This window comes from Marmota monax, unplaced genomic scaffold (genome assembly GCF_021218885.2).
Source record: "Marmota monax isolate L192 unplaced genomic scaffold, Marmota_monax_Labrador192_F-V1.1 WCK01_AAM20220418_F8-fsc00012, whole genome shotgun sequence".
Classification (NCBI taxonomy): Eukaryota; Metazoa; Chordata; class Mammalia; order Rodentia; family Sciuridae; genus Marmota; species Marmota monax.
This window is the reverse complement of record NW_026695227.1, coordinates 22,247,150-22,267,634: the sequence shown is the minus strand read 5'-3', so window position 1 is coordinate 22,267,634 and position 20,485 is coordinate 22,247,150. Positions and strand designations below refer to the sequence as shown.

The 20,485-nt window shown below is 34.2% G+C and overlaps 1 protein-coding gene across 1 annotated transcript in view; it reads right to left on the bottom strand.

Moving 5' to 3' along the window:
- The window catches only part of Lrrk2 (leucine rich repeat kinase 2), a 135,336-nt gene that overhangs the window by 5,889 nt on the left and 108,962 nt on the right, over positions 1–20,485 (bottom strand). The window contains exons 41-47 of the mRNA XM_058576386.1: positions 16,856–17,016; positions 10,182–10,352; positions 8,626–8,726; positions 6,834–7,028; positions 5,708–5,901; positions 4,412–4,484; positions 3,347–3,531 (exon numbers count right to left, since the gene is read on the bottom strand). Coding sequence (XP_058432369.1) covers positions 3,347–3,531; positions 4,412–4,484; positions 5,708–5,901; positions 6,834–7,028; positions 8,626–8,726; positions 10,182–10,352; positions 16,856–17,016 — 1,080 coding nt within the window. The remainder of the gene's footprint in view (positions 1–3,346; positions 3,532–4,411; positions 4,485–5,707; positions 5,902–6,833; positions 7,029–8,625; positions 8,727–10,181; positions 10,353–16,855; positions 17,017–20,485) is intronic.

Below are 20,485 nucleotides of genomic sequence, written 5' to 3'. Positions count from 1 at the left end.
CTTGCAGAAACATAAGTTAATCAAGTTACAAGAAAAAGATCACCATCGTCCAAGCATAAATGGAAAGTAAATTGTTTACCATTTACCCCCTTTTAAAATGAAGGAAAAATACCAGCATTTTAAAATAACTCTCAGCCAACCTAAGACATGTGGCATTGTGTGTATTTCACAAACAGATTGGCGATCCTAAGCCCTATCTGCATGACAAGCTCCTAGTCAGCCTTTGAGGCTTAACCTAAATGTCAGCTCCTCTGGAATTCCTCACTGACCTATCAAAATAGAGCAACCATTCTTTCTCCCCACTGTTGTAGCTGTATTTTTATAGTCCTCATTAAACATAATAACATTTTAGCTGAGCATGGTGGAGCACACCTGTAATTCCAGCTACTCAGGAGGCTGAGGCCAGAGGATCATGAATTGGAACCCAGCCTAGAGACCTTAGCAGTACCCTATCTCCAAATAAAAATAGGAAAATAAATAAATAAATAAACAAACAAATAAATAAATAAAGTATTTATTTATTAGTGTTTCCCTCACAATAGATGGTAATTTCTTAAGGACAAGCATGTGTTTTCTACGTATTCACAATCTAATAAGGAGTTATTATGAATAAGTACCTCTGATACACCAGGCAATTTATTAATTGTTCTGACTGTATAGCAGACAGAGGATGGACTGATGAAGAACAAACTAATAGAACAGAATGAATTACCAGAAAAAAGTAAAAATAGTTAAAATTGCAATTGAATCACAAAGATAATATGAAAATACCATAGGGATATGACAATAATTAATATATCCTAGTGTGTAAATATTATTTTCTCCACTTTTATTTATTCTGCCAAGGGAGATAAAAATATTTTGCAAGAAAGCCACTACATTTTAAGTAATTTCTTTTGAGGTGCTAGCTATCTTAATATAAGATAGTTCCAATTAGCACAAAGTTTTACACAGAATTTTAGAAAACACAAAATATTTGTGTGTTATCTTGTTTAATTCTTAAAATAAACTTGTATAATATGATAATCTCAATGTATATAATTATAGAAAGAAAAGCTTACAAATGCTAAAGAATTTTCTCATGGTCACATGACTATCATGTTGTAGACCAGGGACACAAAGCAAATCCTCTGGAGTCTCCTGGCTCCAAAGATAACTTCTTTAACTAACTACCACGCCTTTCATTCAGGGTTTGCTGATGGTGATAAGGAGATAAAGATGATGAGGCAACACAGGTTCATGAAATGACATCTCTTTAATGGGGAAGAGTCCAGGAAACAGAAGATGCATTTTTAGAAAAAAAGCAATAGTTTCAAGTGTTTACAGGTGTTTATGGTACTGGTTCATAATTTCTTTTGAGAGATTATTATCTTTGAAAGACTGATATTTGTGGATGTCCTCTAATGAAGCATCTATTCTCCAAATCATATGGAATTTTAAGGGGGCTGATTGATACCAATGATGCCATAAAATGCTCCATGAAAAGAAGCAATTGCAGGCCTTTCCTTTAAGGGTTATCAGACTTGTAGAGTTGGGTTAAAAATGTAAATGAAATAATGGGAATGCAAGTATCCAAACAGTTACCACATACGAGTTATCAAATTTGAGAAGCAGACAACTAAAATCCTCATCCACCAGGTTTTATATCACAGTGTATCTTAACCCTGACCACGTCCAACCCAGAATCACCCGAAAACTGGAAAAGCAAAACAACACTGAAGAGTGGGCCCTATTTCTAGCTTAATTGGTCTGATGTCATTGTCTGCAGTAGTGCCCAGGCACAAAATAATTTTGACCTACCTTGTGGTTTCTAAGCCACAGTCAATGTTCAGAACCAGCCGGTCTGGTGGTATTAAGAAACTATTTTTAATGCAATCATAAAAACGTGACAGCTGTTATGGAAGGAAACAGCAGATGCAATGGAAGCACAAATCGAAGACAGGTAGGATCAGGAACAGCCACTTAGAGGAAGTAACATTTGGACTGAAATAGGCAGAGGTCATAACAGACAAAAGAGAAAACCGTACCCAAAGACCGGGGGACAAAAGGAGAAGACTGTCTTTGAGAAATGGGACAATTTCAGTTTGGCTAAAGCACAGAGGGCTAAGAAGTTCAATACATAATCTAGAGAGGTAAGCAAGACTAAATCATGGTGGGCCTGGTAGGCTACTTGGGCTTCATCAAAGGACAATGGCATGCAACTGAAGAATTTTAATGAGAACTGGAGAGGAAGGTGCTGTTGTTGGTGCATAGATGATGGATGATAGTCTGGCTCATGGTAGCAATGAGAAGTAAAAGGACTTGAGGGATATTTATAATTAAGAGAGTCAAGTGAATAATGGGGGAAAGTGATCAAAGTTTATTCCCAAATTTCAATCTGGGGCAACTAGAGGGATACTGGAAACTAGGATGGTCCCTGAAATAGGAATTTGTGACCCAAAGCTACTAACAATCATAATAATAGTTGACATTTGTTTAGAGCTTACCAAGTGCTAACCACTATATTAAGCTCCTTACATTAATTTTCATATTTAATCTCTCAAACACCCCTTTGAAACAGAGTGTATTCTGATCTTCAAGTAAGAGGCAGCTGAAGATTTGAAAGGTTCTTCACCAGCTCATAAAACCAATAAAGACCGAAGTCAATATTTAAACTTTAATTTATGCTCTTGCCCACTGCCATCCTACATCGCTTATCACCAAGGAAAATAATAAAAAGAAGCAAACAGATCAGGTTAAATTACAATTTAAAAATTGAAACAATAAATTGGAATGAGGTTCATATTTTATTTATTTATTTTTTGAAACTGGTATCACTAGCTTGGCTATAATTTTGATAATCAATTATCAAACCTAGAAATGGCTTCAATCCTACAACTCTGTTTTCTACAATTTATTCTTAATGAAATTACCCCAAACTGTATATATATATATATATATATATATATATATATATTATATTCATATTATTACATATGATATACGAATATTACATATATTCATATATCATATGAAACTAATGGATTTAGTACAATAGTGAGTTGACTGCCTTGTAATTCCATGTCTAATTTGAAATAGAGATAATAAAATTGTTAAAAATGTAATTGGAAGATACAGTAGGATAATGATGGGTTTATATATTATTCCAAAAGTGATTAAACAAGTTGAATTTTTAAAATGCATTTCTGCTTTCTGGAATTTTCTATGATGTGTATTTATTTTTATAGTAGACAACTAAATTATGCATTTTTAAAATGTGTTCATTTTAGATTATCAATAATATTGATATGATTGTAAACCACAAAAATAGATGGTAGATTAGCTGCAGAGAAAGGAAACAACTTACAGTTGATTTGTCCTTGTCTCAATGAGTTTCTGAACAGTGAAATCATTAGAAAAAGAGAAAACCTTTGTGCCACATCCTCCCCACATGATGTTCTTTTCAGCTGAATTCACGGATTCACTCAAACACATCAGTGGAGTGCTGACATTTCCTATATTTAGTGTCTTCAAAGGAGCAGCTCCTTTACACTTTGACAAAAAGAGAAAACACATTCAGCATATTGAGTATCTATGGAATGGAACACAATAAAATTCTTGCTTTCTGAAACTACTTCCCATTTTAAAGGACTAGAGATATCAAAATAAAAATTCAGACATACTTTTCAAAGTATAAATAATATTCAGTATCTAAAACAGGACTCAATTAAAATATTATCCTTAAAGCCAACTTCTTTACTTCATAAAAAAAATTGTATGAGGAATAACCTGGGGCTTTTACTCCACCTCTGTGTCTCTCTTTAGATAGTAAGGTTTGGGTATCGAGGAGTATGAGTGGGTAGGAAGTTGAGTGAATAAATGAATCCATAGTTGAGTCGGTAGATAAAGGAATTAATGCTTTAATGACTAAATTTTAAAAAATGAAGATCATAAAGTTAAATGATTTTTTCAGTGTGAAGAAAAAGTTAATGGCAAGACAAATTTGTTCCCTCCCTCCCTCCCCTCCTGTGTGTGTGTGTGTGGTACTTGGAACTGAACTGGGGCTTTATGCTAAGAACACTCTCTACTAAACTGTGCCCTCAGGGCACAAAACAGATTTAAAATTTGAATATTCGTTGTTTTATTTCACAATATATTTATAAGGAATTAGCTGCTTCATTCATACCATTTCTAACATTTCAAATCCAGTCTCATCTATCATGTTATCCTATTCATTCATTTAAAAAAAATACAATCAGCAAGTGTTTCAGAGGATCTACTGTGTTCAAGACTTTATGAAGCAATAAAAAAGTTAAAAAGCAGAACTTAATGATCCTTGTTCTCAAGGAGTTTATAATCACATAGTAGAGGGATGAGATACATAAAACAAAGGGTTTAAAATGAATTTGATGTAGAATGCATTGCACATTACCTTAACAGCCTTATCTTCAAAAATCACTAAATTGCCATCAGCAGTTCCCACCAAAAGAAAATTCTTTTGCTTGCTAAAAGGAAAAAAAAATGCCAAAGTTGTTCCAAAAAGAGCATTTATATTGACTAAGAAGTCCTTAAAGTTCTCCCCAGCATGACTGAACTTTGGGCAGGTTTCTTGCTGACTATAGTCTCCTGCCCTCCATTTTCTTGGAGCTTTTATTTAGAAAACTTGCAATTATAAATTCTTTCTCAGCCCCTTTGAGATGTAAATCTTTCCCCAGCCTCTTGACAGTTTTATATACAGGAAAGTCTTTCCCAAGGACCTAGGAGCCATCCCTTTAAAATTTAATCATCAAAAGAAATGGCCTCCCTATTTCCCAGTCACTGTGGGAGAGCAGGGGACTACCTTCAATGAGAGCACATTAGCCAAAGCAGATGGCTATTGTTAATGTGTTAACAAGCACCCACAGGATCCTCCAACACTTTTCTACAACTGTAGCTCACCTTAAAACTCTCCCACTTTTGTGTCAGTGGTGTTGGGTTCAATCTCTCTCTCCTACCATGATTGCCTTGAATCAAGTCTACCTTGCTTGCTTAATCATCAGTGACATTTTTCTTTAAAAATGTCCAAAGAGTTTCAGCTTCAAAATTGCCAGTGAAGTTTTTATTTCAGGTACCAAAAGCTTTTGTTTCACATTTTTCTGATACTTCAAGTAATGACTTAAACTAGAGAAGTATATGGTTCATAATCTTAATGGCCCCTGGAAATTGTCTTGTCTAGTAGTCAACGTATGACTCATATCTGAAATTTTGCCATTTAGATAACTTTCTTTGGGATAAGATCCCTATAAATGATAAGAGTTTAGTCACTTTTACCTATTAATAACTTATTAATTTCTTATATTCTTTTCCAATTTTGTGGTTATATTACCGATATGTTTAAGCCTGGTAAATAATAGGCTGGCAATATACATATGTATGTACATGTATTCAAAGAAAGAATTAATAAAATTCGTCTTCCAAGAGGCCCTACCAAGGAATGTTGATTTGAGGAGAAGTAGAGATAGGATCACAGCTGAGGTAATAGCCTAAAGAAACAGTTGGCTCATTTTATGACCCTACACATAGAAAAATAACAACTTCCATTGTGGCCCAATTCTCTTGAGTAGATGCAAACCAATGAAAATAGGCTAAAAATGAAGAATCTTTGGCAATATGATAAAAATTTTGTATGAAATTAAATCATCTACATGGTATATAATTTTCACTCAACTAAATCCACAACCCTACATACCTTTGCTTAGAAAAGGAATTGCAATACAAACAGGTAACGGCATCAGTCATCTTTTCAAGGGTGTGTCTCTTACTTCCGTCTTCGGTATTGATGACCAGGAGAGTACCAGACTGTGTCCCACACACAATCCAGCTTTGCTTTTCGGCAGGAAGATGCACCAAGGCCAAGCACAGTATAGTACTATCAGCTACCTCCTGTTAACAGAAAATAATACTCTCTACAGGACTTGGCTCAATAACAAGAACTTGTATAGGACAAAAAAATGCTTCACCAACATACATAACTTCTTTATCTTTGTGCATTTACTTTTAAAAACAATGCCAATTTTATTCAATTTTGAACAATATTTGAGTTAACTGGCAAACAATTTATGCCTACCTAGAATGCATCTGAAACCAAAATTCCGAATTATTTTTCAGTCTCAATTATCATTCCAACAAAACCATATGAGAGAATTGTTGAATCTTAAGCACAATTTTAGGGACAACATTTATTTTGAGGCAAAAATCAAAATATTAGGTTATTTTTTCAGCTTAAAATTTTACCTATTAATAAGTTTTATCAACAACTTTTTAGCTTCTGTGAATGGTGGCTGTCATCTGCACAGACCTGCTCTCTTCACCACAGAATGCCAGCAGCTAATGGGCACAGGGTACGGGTTCTACCACCCTCACCTCTGGGCAGATGGCAGCAGACAACTAACTGACATGTGAGAATTAAACGCTGGTCCTCTTGCTGGGTGGCAGGAATTCTGTTGTGCTATTCACATTCCAGAGTTTCTTATGAGTAGAGGCTGAGGCTCAGTTTCCTCAGAAACCACAGTTGTGCTGAGCTTCTGCCTCAATCCCTTCTGGCTTCCTCTACTTCTTTCCAAACTTCTCACTCCCTAAATCACATGCACTAGATTACCTGTCTCAGACCCAAAACCCATATATACTTTGGTTTTAAAACACACCAGACTAATTTCATGCAAATTCCTATGTTCTAAGAGAAAGTTAATTTAATAATACTCCTACATTGGCTCTTATCTAATTTCTTTCAAAGTAATTTTAATTGGTATATGCTTTAAAATATATTAAAGTAAGTGTTCTAAAAGACTTATGATTTAAAGAGTATTCAGATTTACCTCAGAAGTGAGTCCTTCAGTGTTTAAGTCAAGAAACAAGAGCTGACCTTTGTCAGTGTGCCCACAGCCGAACCAAACTCGTGCATTCTTGCTGTTAGGATTTGTAGCAACCATGCATTCAACAATAAGGTTTTTGGGTATTAAAATGTGTCTCATCAGACAGATTAAGTCAGCTGAATTCAAAATGTCAAAGACCTGAGAAAGTTTTAAAATAACAAAACAACACACATATAAAGTTATTCCTCTTTAAAGATTGAATATAGAACTAAATGTCGTAGCTCTATCAAGCAAAACCTGAATTTGTTAAACTGTGATCTACTCGGATCATCAAGATTAATAATCCAAACTACAGATAAAATTACACTGAAACAAAAACACTTTCAAACTATGCATATTTTGTATATTTGTATATTTGGTTTTTCTTTTTAACTTGAAAAGAACAGTTTAAAAGTGTCAACTGACCGGAAGTTTAGCAATATAGAATTGAATGAAGAATAATTCTTTCAAAAATTCTGGTCAGTTGGCACTTTTGATCTGTTCTTTTCTTTTCAAATTAAAAAAAAAATACACACATACACACACACATACACACACACACACAAAAGAGGATATATCGTGCCCAGTATAAAACTATGTGTAGTCATTTTTTAATTTTTTTTTTGTTGTTGTTGTAGATAGACACAATACCTTTATTTATTTATTTATTTATTTATTATGTGGTGCTGAGGATTGAACCCTGTGCCTCACACATGTCAGGAAAGCATTCTACCACTGAGCCATAACCTCAGCCCCATATGTGTCATTTTTTCAATGTAGTTTTATCTGTAGTTTGGATTATTAATCCTGATGATCTGGATGAATCACAGTTTAACAAATCACAAATGATTTGAAATTTTATGTATAATTAAGCTAAGAATAGCTAAAACATACCTAGAGAAGAAAAATAAGTGAGTGAAGAGAAGAAATTAAATAAAGCTACAGGAAAAATAGATAAGTTGACCAATGGAAGAAAATATGTGTATGGAGATGTCTATGTATTTTTGACAAATTCCAAAATGTTCATGTCAGATCAGTGAGAAAGAAAGGAAGAGAAACTAATAAATGAAGCTGGAAAAACTGGTTTTCTATTTAGAAATAGGAAATTGGACCTAGATAAATATACCAATTCTACATGGATTAAGAAATTAAATGCCAAAAGCATAACTTTAAAAATATTTTTAAAAATCATAGGTAAATATTGTTGTGACTCTGGGTGAAAGGACTTCTCAAAATAGGACTTGAAAAGTAATAACCATAAAAAAGATTGCCAAATTTATACATATTAAATTAAGAATGTCTTCTGCTCATTATGGGATACTCTAAGGGACATTGAAAAAGGCAAGCCACACGAACTCAGGAAAAAAAAATTTAACATATATAATTTAAAAAGGATGAGTATACTGTATTTGAAGAATATCCTTTTCTTACTGTGATTTGTAGGCAAATGGACAAAATAACAAAGAGTCATTCCACAGAAGAAATACAAACACACACACACACACACACACAGAGACATCTGGGGTGCTGTATATATTTTCTGTGTGTGCCAAGATAAATTTTCAACTCTATGTTTGTGTCTGTGTTTATTTATGTGTTTGAGTACATATATTTGAAGATTTTTACATATTATGTTTATATACGTAAATATATATGTGTATATACATATATATATATATATATATATATATATATATATATATATATATATATATGATGTTCTACACAAAGCAACAATTTTTGACCATAAGACTACCTGGGCAGAAGTAGGCCTTTCTTGAGGATTTTCTTTCAAACACTTTTTAATTAACTCTTCAACCATAGGCCATGGGGCACAACCATATTCTTTAACTGGATCTGAAATATGAAAAAATACAATGCAAGTACACTAAACAAAGTAAAAGTTATTTATTTTCTCTCAACATATTTAGAAGTTCAAACATTACAAAGGAAAACATAAAACACTGAACTTCCTGACCCTATAATTATTGTGAACTCACATATTACAAAACTAAAACAAATTTTACAACTTGGTCTCCACTAAACACATTAAAACAGATGTTTTTATTCCTTATGGTATAGAAAAGAGACACAAATACCAAATGAAAAAAAAAAGAGAGATTTCCATTTCATACCTGTGTTTAAAGTAAATTTTTATTGTTGTTGTTGTTGTTGTTGTTTGGGGGATACTGGGGACTGAACTCAGGGACACTCAACCACTGAGCCACATCTCCAGCCCTTTTTTGTATTTTATTTAGAGACAGGGTCTCATTGAGTTAATTAGTGTCTTGCCATTGCTGTGGCTGGCTTTGAACACTTGATCCGCCTGCCTCAGCCTCCTGAGCCATGGGATTACAGTATGTGCCACCTCACCCGGCTTAAAATAGATTTTGAAAACACTTTTGCTTATATACTAATCAGGCCTCTATGGAAACACTTTTTAATACTCAAAGTAAGCAAGCATTTAATTTTCATATCACCACAACTGGTTTGTGCACATGTTTTTTATAAGAGGAATGCCATACTTCAGGTTGGTGCAGAAGAGAGTATGGGATACTTTCCCTGGAAACCTAACTGCTAAAATAAGGGAATTGACCTAGCTCATATCCAAAGTTTATCAAAGTAACAATAAATTTCTTTTGCCATTATCTTTAAAGGTCCCCTAAAAGGAACAGCAAACGCTATATTCTTTATACCTGGCCCATAGTGTACACTGAGAAGTTATTTCTTAAATGAGAAAGAAAGCAGAATACATGAGAAACAGCTAAATAAATTTAAATGGATACTTCATAGTGAAAACTAAAGTGATGATCACAGAATGAATGACAAGGTCCTAGGATTTCTTGAAAGTATGGGAAAACCATTCAAAATAAGGTTTGAGCTTATTAAATACTCATTTACTCATTCTTATTAATAATTTATTAATAAAATTATTGTTATAAATAATTCAAGCTTTCCTTCCTGCATATAAACAATTTCACTCCAAGAAAATGAAAATATTATGGGCCAGTGGGCACATGGTAATTCTTTATGAGAATTAGAAGCCACCAAATTAGGTCCTAAAGGTAGTTTTCCCTCCCTGAGTATTCTAAATATAATGCCAGATACACCAATATTCACTTGAGATTCTTTAGACCTAGAGCTCTTACATTTTCATATGGTTTTTATTAATGTATCACAGGATTTTAAAATGTCCATACACTAAACAGAAATCATCAGCTATTAAATGAACTCAGCATACAACTACTTAGAAATGAAGTGGCTGGTATCAAGGGAAAAAAAATCTTTATTGTACATAAAAATAGAACTTACCAGGCAATTTTCCTTGTATTGCTAATTCATCAAACTCATTTGGAAACTTCAATCCCTCTACTATTCTACTTCCAGTTGTCAAAATGTCATAGAGTAGCAAACCAAATGAATAAACGTCAGCCTGTTGGTTATAAATGACATTTCCTCTGGCAACTTCAGGTGCACGAAACCCTGAAAGCAAGCAAATACAGCAATAAATATGCCCAAGCCTAGGGCCCACTCATCCAAGAGGGTATATTCATAAGCTATGTGTCATATAAGAGAGTTGGGGAGATAAGTTCTAAATCATGCCATGCTACCTCTATAAACAGCTTGATAGAACAGTGAATAGCCTTGTCTCAGGACACTTCACCCCAAGGTCAAGCCTGAAGGATAATAAGATCTTTCAATCTTTATTATAAGATCTCATAACCCCATTATAAGATTTTCAATCTTCAATTAGATTAATTTGAGGGATAAGGATAAACATTCAAAAATAAATTATTAAGTAGAGATTCATAATTAAAGAAATGAAGCCTCATAGGAAACAAACCTGCATCATTTTTCTCATTCTTAATAAAACCTATTACCAGAGCAGTGACTTAAAAAGAAATGGTGAGAAGGAAAGAACTTTCCAGACTTCCTTTAAAGTCCCTATAACCTGGACTAAAATTCCAATGCTTCCATTATTTCCAGGACTGAGGACATGTCCTACCAAATGAAAAAATAAAAATAAAAACCCTAGTTATTAGAACAAATAAAATCCTCTCTCTCAGGCTCATACCTGAAATTCTTTTAAAGGAAAATAAATCTTTTATTCCAAATTTCTTTTAAACACTTCAGGGAAAAATGGAGTGACTTCAATATTATTAGTAATAGTAAAAATATCAGCAATCCAAAGAAATTCATCCACAAAAGGAAAACAGCTAATCAATGTATACTATGCAATCTATAAAAAAAAATTTTCATAAGACAACATGCTATAACACAAATGCAAAGAAATTATACAATATAATTCTAGATGGATATAAAGCTATCAAATGTATGGAAAAATATCTGATTTTCTTAAATGTGATAATGGTACTGTGAATTATTATAAATGGATGTCTTTAGTCTAAGGAAATACTCGCTTATATGTTTACCAAAAACCTAGTGCAACATCTACAATTTAATTTCAAAGATTCATATTCATACACAAAGAGAGCAAGAGAGAACAAGTGGGCAAATTGTTTATAATCAATGAATCTATGCATAATGGAAATGGGTATATATTGTACTATTCTTTCAACTTTTCTGTAGGCTTGAATATTTTCAAAACAAAAAGTTGATGGGAATGTACATAGATTAAAAACTAGAAAAAATGCATTCAGATGTAATACTGATGATTTTATGTGCTAAAATTTGTGTTCATTTTATTTTCTTTTTTAATATGTCCATATTTTTTACAATGAACATTGATTATAGCAATTTAAATATGCAGTCAGGAAAGTAGAACAGTGTATTAGCTCATAGCCTTCCAGGAATAAATGACTACATGTGGAAATTGTTCCATTTAACAGCCATCAAGAGGGAAAGTTCAGTAGTCCTTCACCAGGCAGAGGAATGAAAAAGATGGAGATATAAAATTTGAGCATGATATTCCCCACTGTACTAATTATTGGCATTCCCACTCTCTAGATATGTAAATATATTGATATGTCAATATGCTATCTTACATATCAGTTGAATAATAATATAGGTAATATTTACATGTTATAGTAAGTAACAGACCTAATATTTCAGTCTTAAATATATTTTGCATTTCTGAGAATAAGAACATTTTCCTATGTAACCATCTAACACCACCCTCACACTCTGAGCTTATGAATTGTGTAAGTAATTAGGACTTCTAAAACATATCCCTGATAAAGCCTACTTGTCACATAATATAAACAAACCTAACAGCTCTTGATTCATATTACTATACCATTTTACAGACACCTTGAATGTTTAATATGATATGCACACCACTACCTGTGGTAGACAGAAGAGACTTCTCATTTTACAAATGGCACATGCTTCTCTGAAAAGTTATGTGGTTTTCCTAAGGCCACAAATATAATCAATGGTAAAGTAAAGAGTCCTTAAAAATAATGAGCTACCCACACATTAACTAGCTCCTTAACTGTCTTTATGCTTATCTCTTAGAATTTAAAATGGATTTTGGAGTCTGATTTAAATCTTGTCTAATTATTTATTATTCATTTAACATGTTAGTTGAATATCTATTAGATCAATGTACTATTCAAAGACTATTAAAATGTTCAGCATATTTCTTTCCTTGATAATTTTACTATTAGAATTTGAAATCAGGATCATAGAACAGGATGAGACTTGAGGGTTCATTTGGTCTAATTTCTAAATTCTCCTCCAGTACATCTAACACCACCATATGTATTTTATTATATCTTTTATTTCTGTAGGCATCAATTCACAGAGTAGAGTTGCCCAAAAGTTTGGAATTTTTTTCACAATGATTCAGAGGACATTAAGAAAAGTAATCATGAATATATGAAAAAGAATATTTACTTCAAAATGGAAATGCTTTTAACCTTATCTTCCCCCTTTCAAAATTCATGTCTCCATTGACATGATCCCCACTATGGGAACATAAGATTATTTATACATTCAGTAAGTACTTAAATTATAATACCCTTATACTGCCTCTTTAAATTCATCCAATTAATTTCTAGTGTCCTTGACTGCATTAACAATTTACTGATGAACACCACCCAGCTATTAAGTGGTGGATCCACTCTGATACTTCATAAATGTTCAATAAATTATTGTCAAATGCATGCATAAATGAATAAAATCAGTTTCATCTTCCCTTGAAGAAGTATGACAATTACAGTGTTGAAATAATTAGGAAAATATAACTCATTGTCTAAAAACTATTTTTAGAAATAATTTTTCAGAGAAGTTTGCATTTCAACACGTGTAACGAGTAAATAAAGATCCATAGATAAAGAAAATGAGAAACTTATGAATTAAGTCTGAGTATACATCACAAGGTATTCAAAAACATATATTTTATTTCTTTTTTACTTCCAGGTAAGTATGAGCACGGCATATTCATAATATCAGATGAAAGTGAGTAAACAGAGAACATCTTATTTACCCAAGACTGTCATATTTACATGGATGTTGACAGAGCAGAAGCCATCAGTCGGCATTCAGCATTCATCTCAGTCAACACTGCAATTGTCACAGGACCCAGAATTAACTGTCACTCTCAGCCGGAAATACATTTGAGTTAAAGTTGAAACTTTCCAAGTTATTTAAAGTTGAAATCATCCATCCCATTTACCTTTCAACATGTAGACAAGCATCACACTATAGTATAATCACTGAATTTTTTCTGCCTTTGGACCCCCGACTGCGTGGTGCTGGGGCTCTGCTGTTAGACTGTGTGGGTTTGCATCTTGAACTGCCCTACTGACTTTTTTTTTTTTTTTTTTTTTAACATTCCCTATGCTTTAAGTTTAGGACTAGGAATAGAACCTATATCAGAGGACCTTCAGGATTAAATGAGATAATCAGCCCACACAAAGGGCTTAGGGTAAGCCAGGCATGTAGTTCACATACTGGAAAGGCTTGTGATTCTTACAGTCCTTGCTAAGCAACTTAGTTCACCCCCACTCTCATGCACACCCAGAGGAAAGACACCACAGTAAGGGTCATAAAACACACAAAGAAGTTTAATGAATATATGGTCATTCATTTCTCTAGAAGTTTCCATGTTAAAAGACATAAAAATAACAAGAAGATCTATTAAAAGGAAAAGACACAGACAAGTCACATGAGAGAGAACTGTTGTCTTCTCAGAAAGAATTGCTTGGGAGAAGGAAAATTCGGTGATAGTAGGAACAGTCATGATAGGTGCTGTTATTTAAAATTTGAGGCAGAGTTTAGGACTGAGATAACTAGAGTGTTGTAATAATAAATAGGAGTTTGGGGAACTGATAAGAAAAAAAAATGTATTGAGTGATCTGAGGGAAAACTGGGCAGAAGAAAACAGATTAGGTCTGTGTTTTTTCTGCCATGATCTTTCTCCATGTTTATATCACCAAAAGTCAATAGAAACTCTAAGAGATCAGGAACATGTATCTGGCTTGGTATTAAGAATTATATGGTCATAGAATCTTAGAAAGGTTTTGACCAAAACCAGAAAATTATATGGTAAATGAAAGGCTCCGAGTGTGAACCCAGTTGAACTGAGCTAGCTGCTAGCGGTGGCCTAGACCACTGACGGAAGAGGCAGAGCTCAAGTCCAGAGGCACATCAGTAGTGACCAGAGAGATCCACTAGCCCCTTCAGTGGATAAGACTTCAATAGTAGGCTTAGCACCCTGTGAACACAAAGACAAGGTTGGGGGTGCAGGAGGAAAAATAGCAAGCCCCACATGAAGAGTCCAGCCCACCTCAGCGTCACATGAGAAGAATGAGCAATTCTTCCATGCTATGTACACTTTTCCTAGGTGAGAGTATACAAGGCCTGTGGAATTTTACCCTCAAAGATGGTTTTTCCAAACCTATAGTTGACAATATTTGCTATCCATAGCTCCGTTGTTTTGTTTTACTTCTTTAATAACTAAGATTGAATATTTAAGTCTCCTCAAGTAAATATTAGAGTTGCATATGGTAGGGAGCAAAAAATCCCTCTAGATTCAGGTTTCATTTATACTGAGTTATCATTTTAGCTACTTACTGTGTGACATAATCTTACTGAGCCTCCATGTTCTCATTTTATAAATGAGAAAATAATAGCAAAGTTTCAGATCTGGCATGAGATCATGTCTCTAATGTACCTGGTATGGTGCCTGGCACACAGCAAGTGCTCAAGAAATGATAATTATTTTTATTATTATTGAACATCCCAGAGATACTCTCAGCCAGAATATATACTATGAAGTGTTTATGAGAGCACACATTCTATTTCTAAACTGGAGCTATGCAAAACAAGAGACAATATGCTTTTGGAGCCAAAATAAAACCAGGCACTGTAATCTGGGCAATCGGGGCCATCACCTTATCCAAGTACACAAGTTTGGGGTGAGGGAAACAAACTAGAATCCTTTGCCTAGTGACATCACCTGTAGTATATTTTCTTCTGTCTTTGGCATGGTGTTTTAATTGACCTGCAATCATCTAGTTGACATGAAGTCCCCTGTACCGTTTTACAACTAATCAACCAGATACAAAGGTGGAGCTGTGGATGTCAATCCCTCAGCTTCGTCCTTCCTGCTCAGATGGAAATCTGAAAGACAAGAAGGCTATACAGGTCACTGGCTCTGTGAATGATTCTTGATAATCCAAGGCTGAGGTTCTGATGAACCTGTGAGTAGAAGATGAGGTGAACTGAGAAAGGAAGGGGGACTCCATGGGGTAGACAGCACAGGTGGGAAGCACACGCTGCATGTTAAGACCACGAAACATGAAAGTAATAAAGCACAGGAAATAGATCTCCACTGCTAGTAGAATCAGTTAACAGTAATATTAATAGGATAATAGAAATAGGCAACCCCCCAAAAAAGGATGGGGGTGAACCCAGAAAGCAACATTAAATCCAAGACAAGAAAATAAAAAAGCCAGCATGTCCTGGGGGCCAGAGACACAATGGTAGGAAGAGGGGGCGTGTTTCACTTTCTATTATAACCAGGACTCTTCCCACTGTGCAGGGCCAAATAGAGTAAATCTGTTTTTTTTTATTTTGTTTTGTTTTTCGGAATTGAAATATTAGCAACTTATAGATTACAAAGAAACAAAACTGAAGAGTAGTATCTAAAGCCTTAAACCCCTGTACAGACCTATAATAAGAATAAAGTTTGCTTCTATCAAGAATGGTGCTACTGGGCTGGGGTTGTGGCTCAGTGGCAGAGCGCTTGCCTTGCACGTGTAGGGCACTGGATTCCATCCTCAGCACCACATAAAAGTAAACAAAATAAAGATATTGTGTCCGTGTTTAACTAAAAAAAATATATGAATTAAAAAAAAAACAGGATGGTGCAACCAAGGACAACCAAGGTCAAAGCCTTTATGCAAACCTCTTGTAGCCATAAGTGTTTAGGAACATATACCTTTTGATACTTAAGAGTATCATCAACAAAGCACATAACCTATATGAGAAGTCTCAGAAGTGTCAGTTCCATCTGTATTCAAACATGTTTTTATATTTGTGCAGCAAAATATATACATATTCCCACTGAGTGTGAGAAATGGAGATTATAAGCATCAAGTTAGTTAAGGTATAAAGAACCTTGGGTTTCAAAGATATAAAAGCAATGAGTGGGCCTGAGTTTGGTTTTAGCTTAGTGTCAACTCTGCCTAGATCAAAACTTGTGTGTTATTTCTTACCACCTCTAGAGTATTTCAAGATTGTAAAAATCTAACTTTTAAAAATATTGCTTGACATCATGGGGTCTCCCCTTTTTACTCAGTTTTTGCCCTGAAAATTGTATCAGTTGACTCTTTATTATTAACTCTTCAAAATACAATAATAAAAATGTCAATGGAATTGTCACCATTATTTAGACACTAAACCTCGCTCTACATAGTGTGATAGAATACGGTTTTCTTTTGACTGTCCTGCACTCACATCTGAGGACGCTGGTTATCCATCTTAAAGAGAGGATTACCCAGCCCACTTTCTCTTACCTGGTGTGCCCTCTGATGTTTTTATCCCCATTCTACAGCAGTACTGTGCAATCCCATAGTCGGCAATCTTCGCAATGATGGCAGCATTGGGATACAGGGTAAAAAGCAGTACATTGTGAGGCTTCAAGTCACGGTATATGATCATGGCTGAATGTAGATATCTGCCAGGAAATGAACAAGAAATCTTATCAAAGTGTATTTACATTATAATAGCTTTTGTCATGATTTCCTTGAATATGTCCTGACCACCAGGCAAAACGTCAATGATTTTGTGGTTGGACCCTGAAAGAGGTATTGCAAAAGGAAATCTAAACATAAAGATCTAATATTGCAAAGCAAGGTTATGCTTTAAAAGACACACAAAAAAATAAATCAATCCTGGTGAGTGAGTGATTAATTCTGGATCCTCTCAATGATCAAATAAATATTTTAACTATTTTTAAAATGTAAATATGTTAAAAGTCAATAGGACTTTGTTGTAACTCCTATTTAATTTTCTTAAAACTATACAGAAGTTTATTCTAACTTTTATAAAACTTGTCATTGTTATTCTTGCTTTTTCTGACTAAAATATTTCCTAATCTTTTGGAGAACGTATTGTTTTACTTTTTGATAATAATAAATCAACAATTTTTCCTACCTATTCATGTCTTACTCTGTTAAAAGACATAATTCACTGTGAACTGATTCTGTTATGAGTTGAGGTTAACAAAGGAATTTTGGACTGGGTTAGAATGGATAGAAATTGTCTTGGAGAAGATGATGTTGAAGGATGTTAAATCTTTTCTATGAGAGACTGACCCTTGTGATGATAGCCACTAGAGTCATACTTTTCAGGTAAAGAAAAAAATAATTAATATAAAACACAATAAAGTTTCAATCTCAATCAGGTCAAAGAGATTCTAGTGCCCCAATTACTAATGTAACTATTACCACCTTTCCTTATACATCTACAAAATTCTGGTTTTCCCCAACTCTGCCTTCTCTGTACCATTGATATCACAGATATACCATGACCTGCCTTGACAGAACATTTTTTCAAAGAACTTAATGGAAGTAAATTTAAATCCTTTGTTTGTCTGTGGGTTTTGGTTTGGGTTCAAATTATATTAATAAATATTTACTCCATTACTTAGTCCCATTCGTGGTTATAAGGATTAGGAGCAGAGAGGCTATGATATCTTGAACTTTCCATTGCATAATGGCCCAGAAAGTATGTATCACTTAATTGCATCAATTAATGCAGCAGATTCTCTCCTTTCCAGGATGTAGTTATGGCACTTGACATTAGGCCTATTCATTTCAGTATACATATTTTTGGCTGATAAATAAGATAAATTTACTAATGAAGTTGACCTTCACAGTAAGTAATGGGTTTGAAAGAAAAATTTGCTAAGGGCTTATTGAAAGGCCATTAGCTATTCTTGCCCTTCTGAAGAGAAAAGCTGGGAGATTAAGAATAAAAAAGTTAAAGCCAAGTCATACATCATTGAATAGCATCCAAATCCTTCATAATGCATGCCTCTTTCAGTATATTTATAGAACACAGTCTCTTTCAGAATACTTCCTAAAGGTTAAAAAAATAATTAAGTTTAATTTGAAATAACATCAGGTGGAGAAAGAGATTATCTGGGTTAGCTAGAATGCTCAATTATAGAATTTAATCTTTAAAGCACAATTTTAATAACTTTTAATAGAATAGCATAGAAAAATAGCTTTTGAAATCTTAATAAGTACAGCTCTTACCTTACTGACAAAAATTCAGCCATACTTGACGCATTGTGTGACAATGAGTATTGTCAAGTATTTTATTAAACTAAACTGTTCTATATTCAAATAGTCATTCTTTAATCATGAGTTTTATAAGAATTGCTAAGAAACCCATATCTTCCTAATTTAACGTCAACTTTATCTCATCCTGAATAGAATTATTCTAAAAATAGAATGCATTCATTCATTTAACAAATTCATAGTAGGGATCCCCGAGTGCCAGTCTCTTAAGGCGGCCACAATCTAGAGGAAACAGGTGCTCAACAAGGTTACAGAAACATGTGAGCACCAAATGCTAAGGAAGTAGAAAGGGAGAAAACCACAGAGGTAAATAGAGCAACGTTGACTCTTCCTCTGGATTGTTTGCTACCTCAAGCTAAAGCTAATCTCGATCTTTCTCTCTTCAGCACCTAACACAATGTCCTAAGCGGAGCAAGAACAAGAAACACATGTGAGAGAGGCTCACTCTTCTTGGAGCAGTTAGTTGAACTGCATAGTAGAGATGTTCTGTGAGTAAATTCTTAAGGGCTAATGAGTTCTCTGGACAGACAAATCTGTGGAAAGAGAGGGATGACAAATATGAAAAGAAATGTGGAAATTCACCCCTTCAGCTTGGTTATACTGCAGAATATGGAGAGTGGCAAGGTGGGGGGCTGCCAAAGTAGGCAAGAGACACAAATAAAGAGTTTTAATGTATATCCCACAGAGTTTGGAAGCAATTGCAGGTGACTGGGAACACCAGGGAATTTGAAGCACAATTAGATTTTTATTATGAAAAAACTGTTGTGGTAATTTCCTGGAGATATTGACTCAAGACAGTAGTAGAGGCTAAAAATGAACAGGTTGATGAAAAGGATCATGTAAAATAACTTCAAGAACCCAGTGGACAAATGAATGTTTGCTTTTGGAGGAAAGGACATTTGTTTGGATGCAACGACAGGGATCCCATCCTGGCAAGTGGGGAGTAGAAAAGAAAGCACAGATTTATGGTGGGGAGAATCAGGCAGGGGAGTAATTCAATTTCGAAAATATTAAAACAGAGGAAATTGTGGAAAATGCAGGTGACTAAATCTTCATATGTAGCTGAGAATTACAAGAAGGAGACCACAGGAGAGGACCAAATTACAGATGTAAGCTAACAGTTGAAGGCAAGATTGCAGGAGAGAAGGTACGGAATGTGAAGGAAGTTCCTGTATGTCACTCTAAACAGCTGCTTGTCTAGGAGAATACAAAGGAATGTGACTATTGCTTTTTGCTTAAATACATTTGTGATAACATAACATAATACTGAGTTTTTAAAATATGCTTAGTACTAGTAGAAGATTGATCGCTACTCAAATCTACCAGCTTCCTATAGCACAAAATCTAAAAAGCTTTCCTGGCATCATGCTAAGAATAAATGAGGAAAGTATTGAAAATATGCTGAGATTTCATTTACTTCATCAGAAACTGCTGGATTGGTTATTTAAAGTACTACTGTAGAGAACTAGAATAAGTTGTCTTAGAGATGAGGATTTTCAGCAGTGTTGAATAAAAAATAGCAAGTCTTCATTTTACAAATGGACACTTTGGGGATTAGGTGGAAGAATTTGTGGAAAACAAGGGCCTGGAGTTAGTTAAATTAAGCAAAGTGACTGAGCAGTTTTGAAATACTGTTGCATAAACTGATTATGCTCAGATCAATTTAACACAAGGTTCCCCCTGGTGTTCAAAAGTAGGTATGTCAACCCAATTCCAAATCCCTGCATCCTGACACAATTTAAAATCAGCATGGATTTCAGTAGTTTCTGAACCCTTTCAGGAAGAGAAATCTACTCACTTAGTACATTTATTACTTTTCTTGTAAACCATTAATAGTTA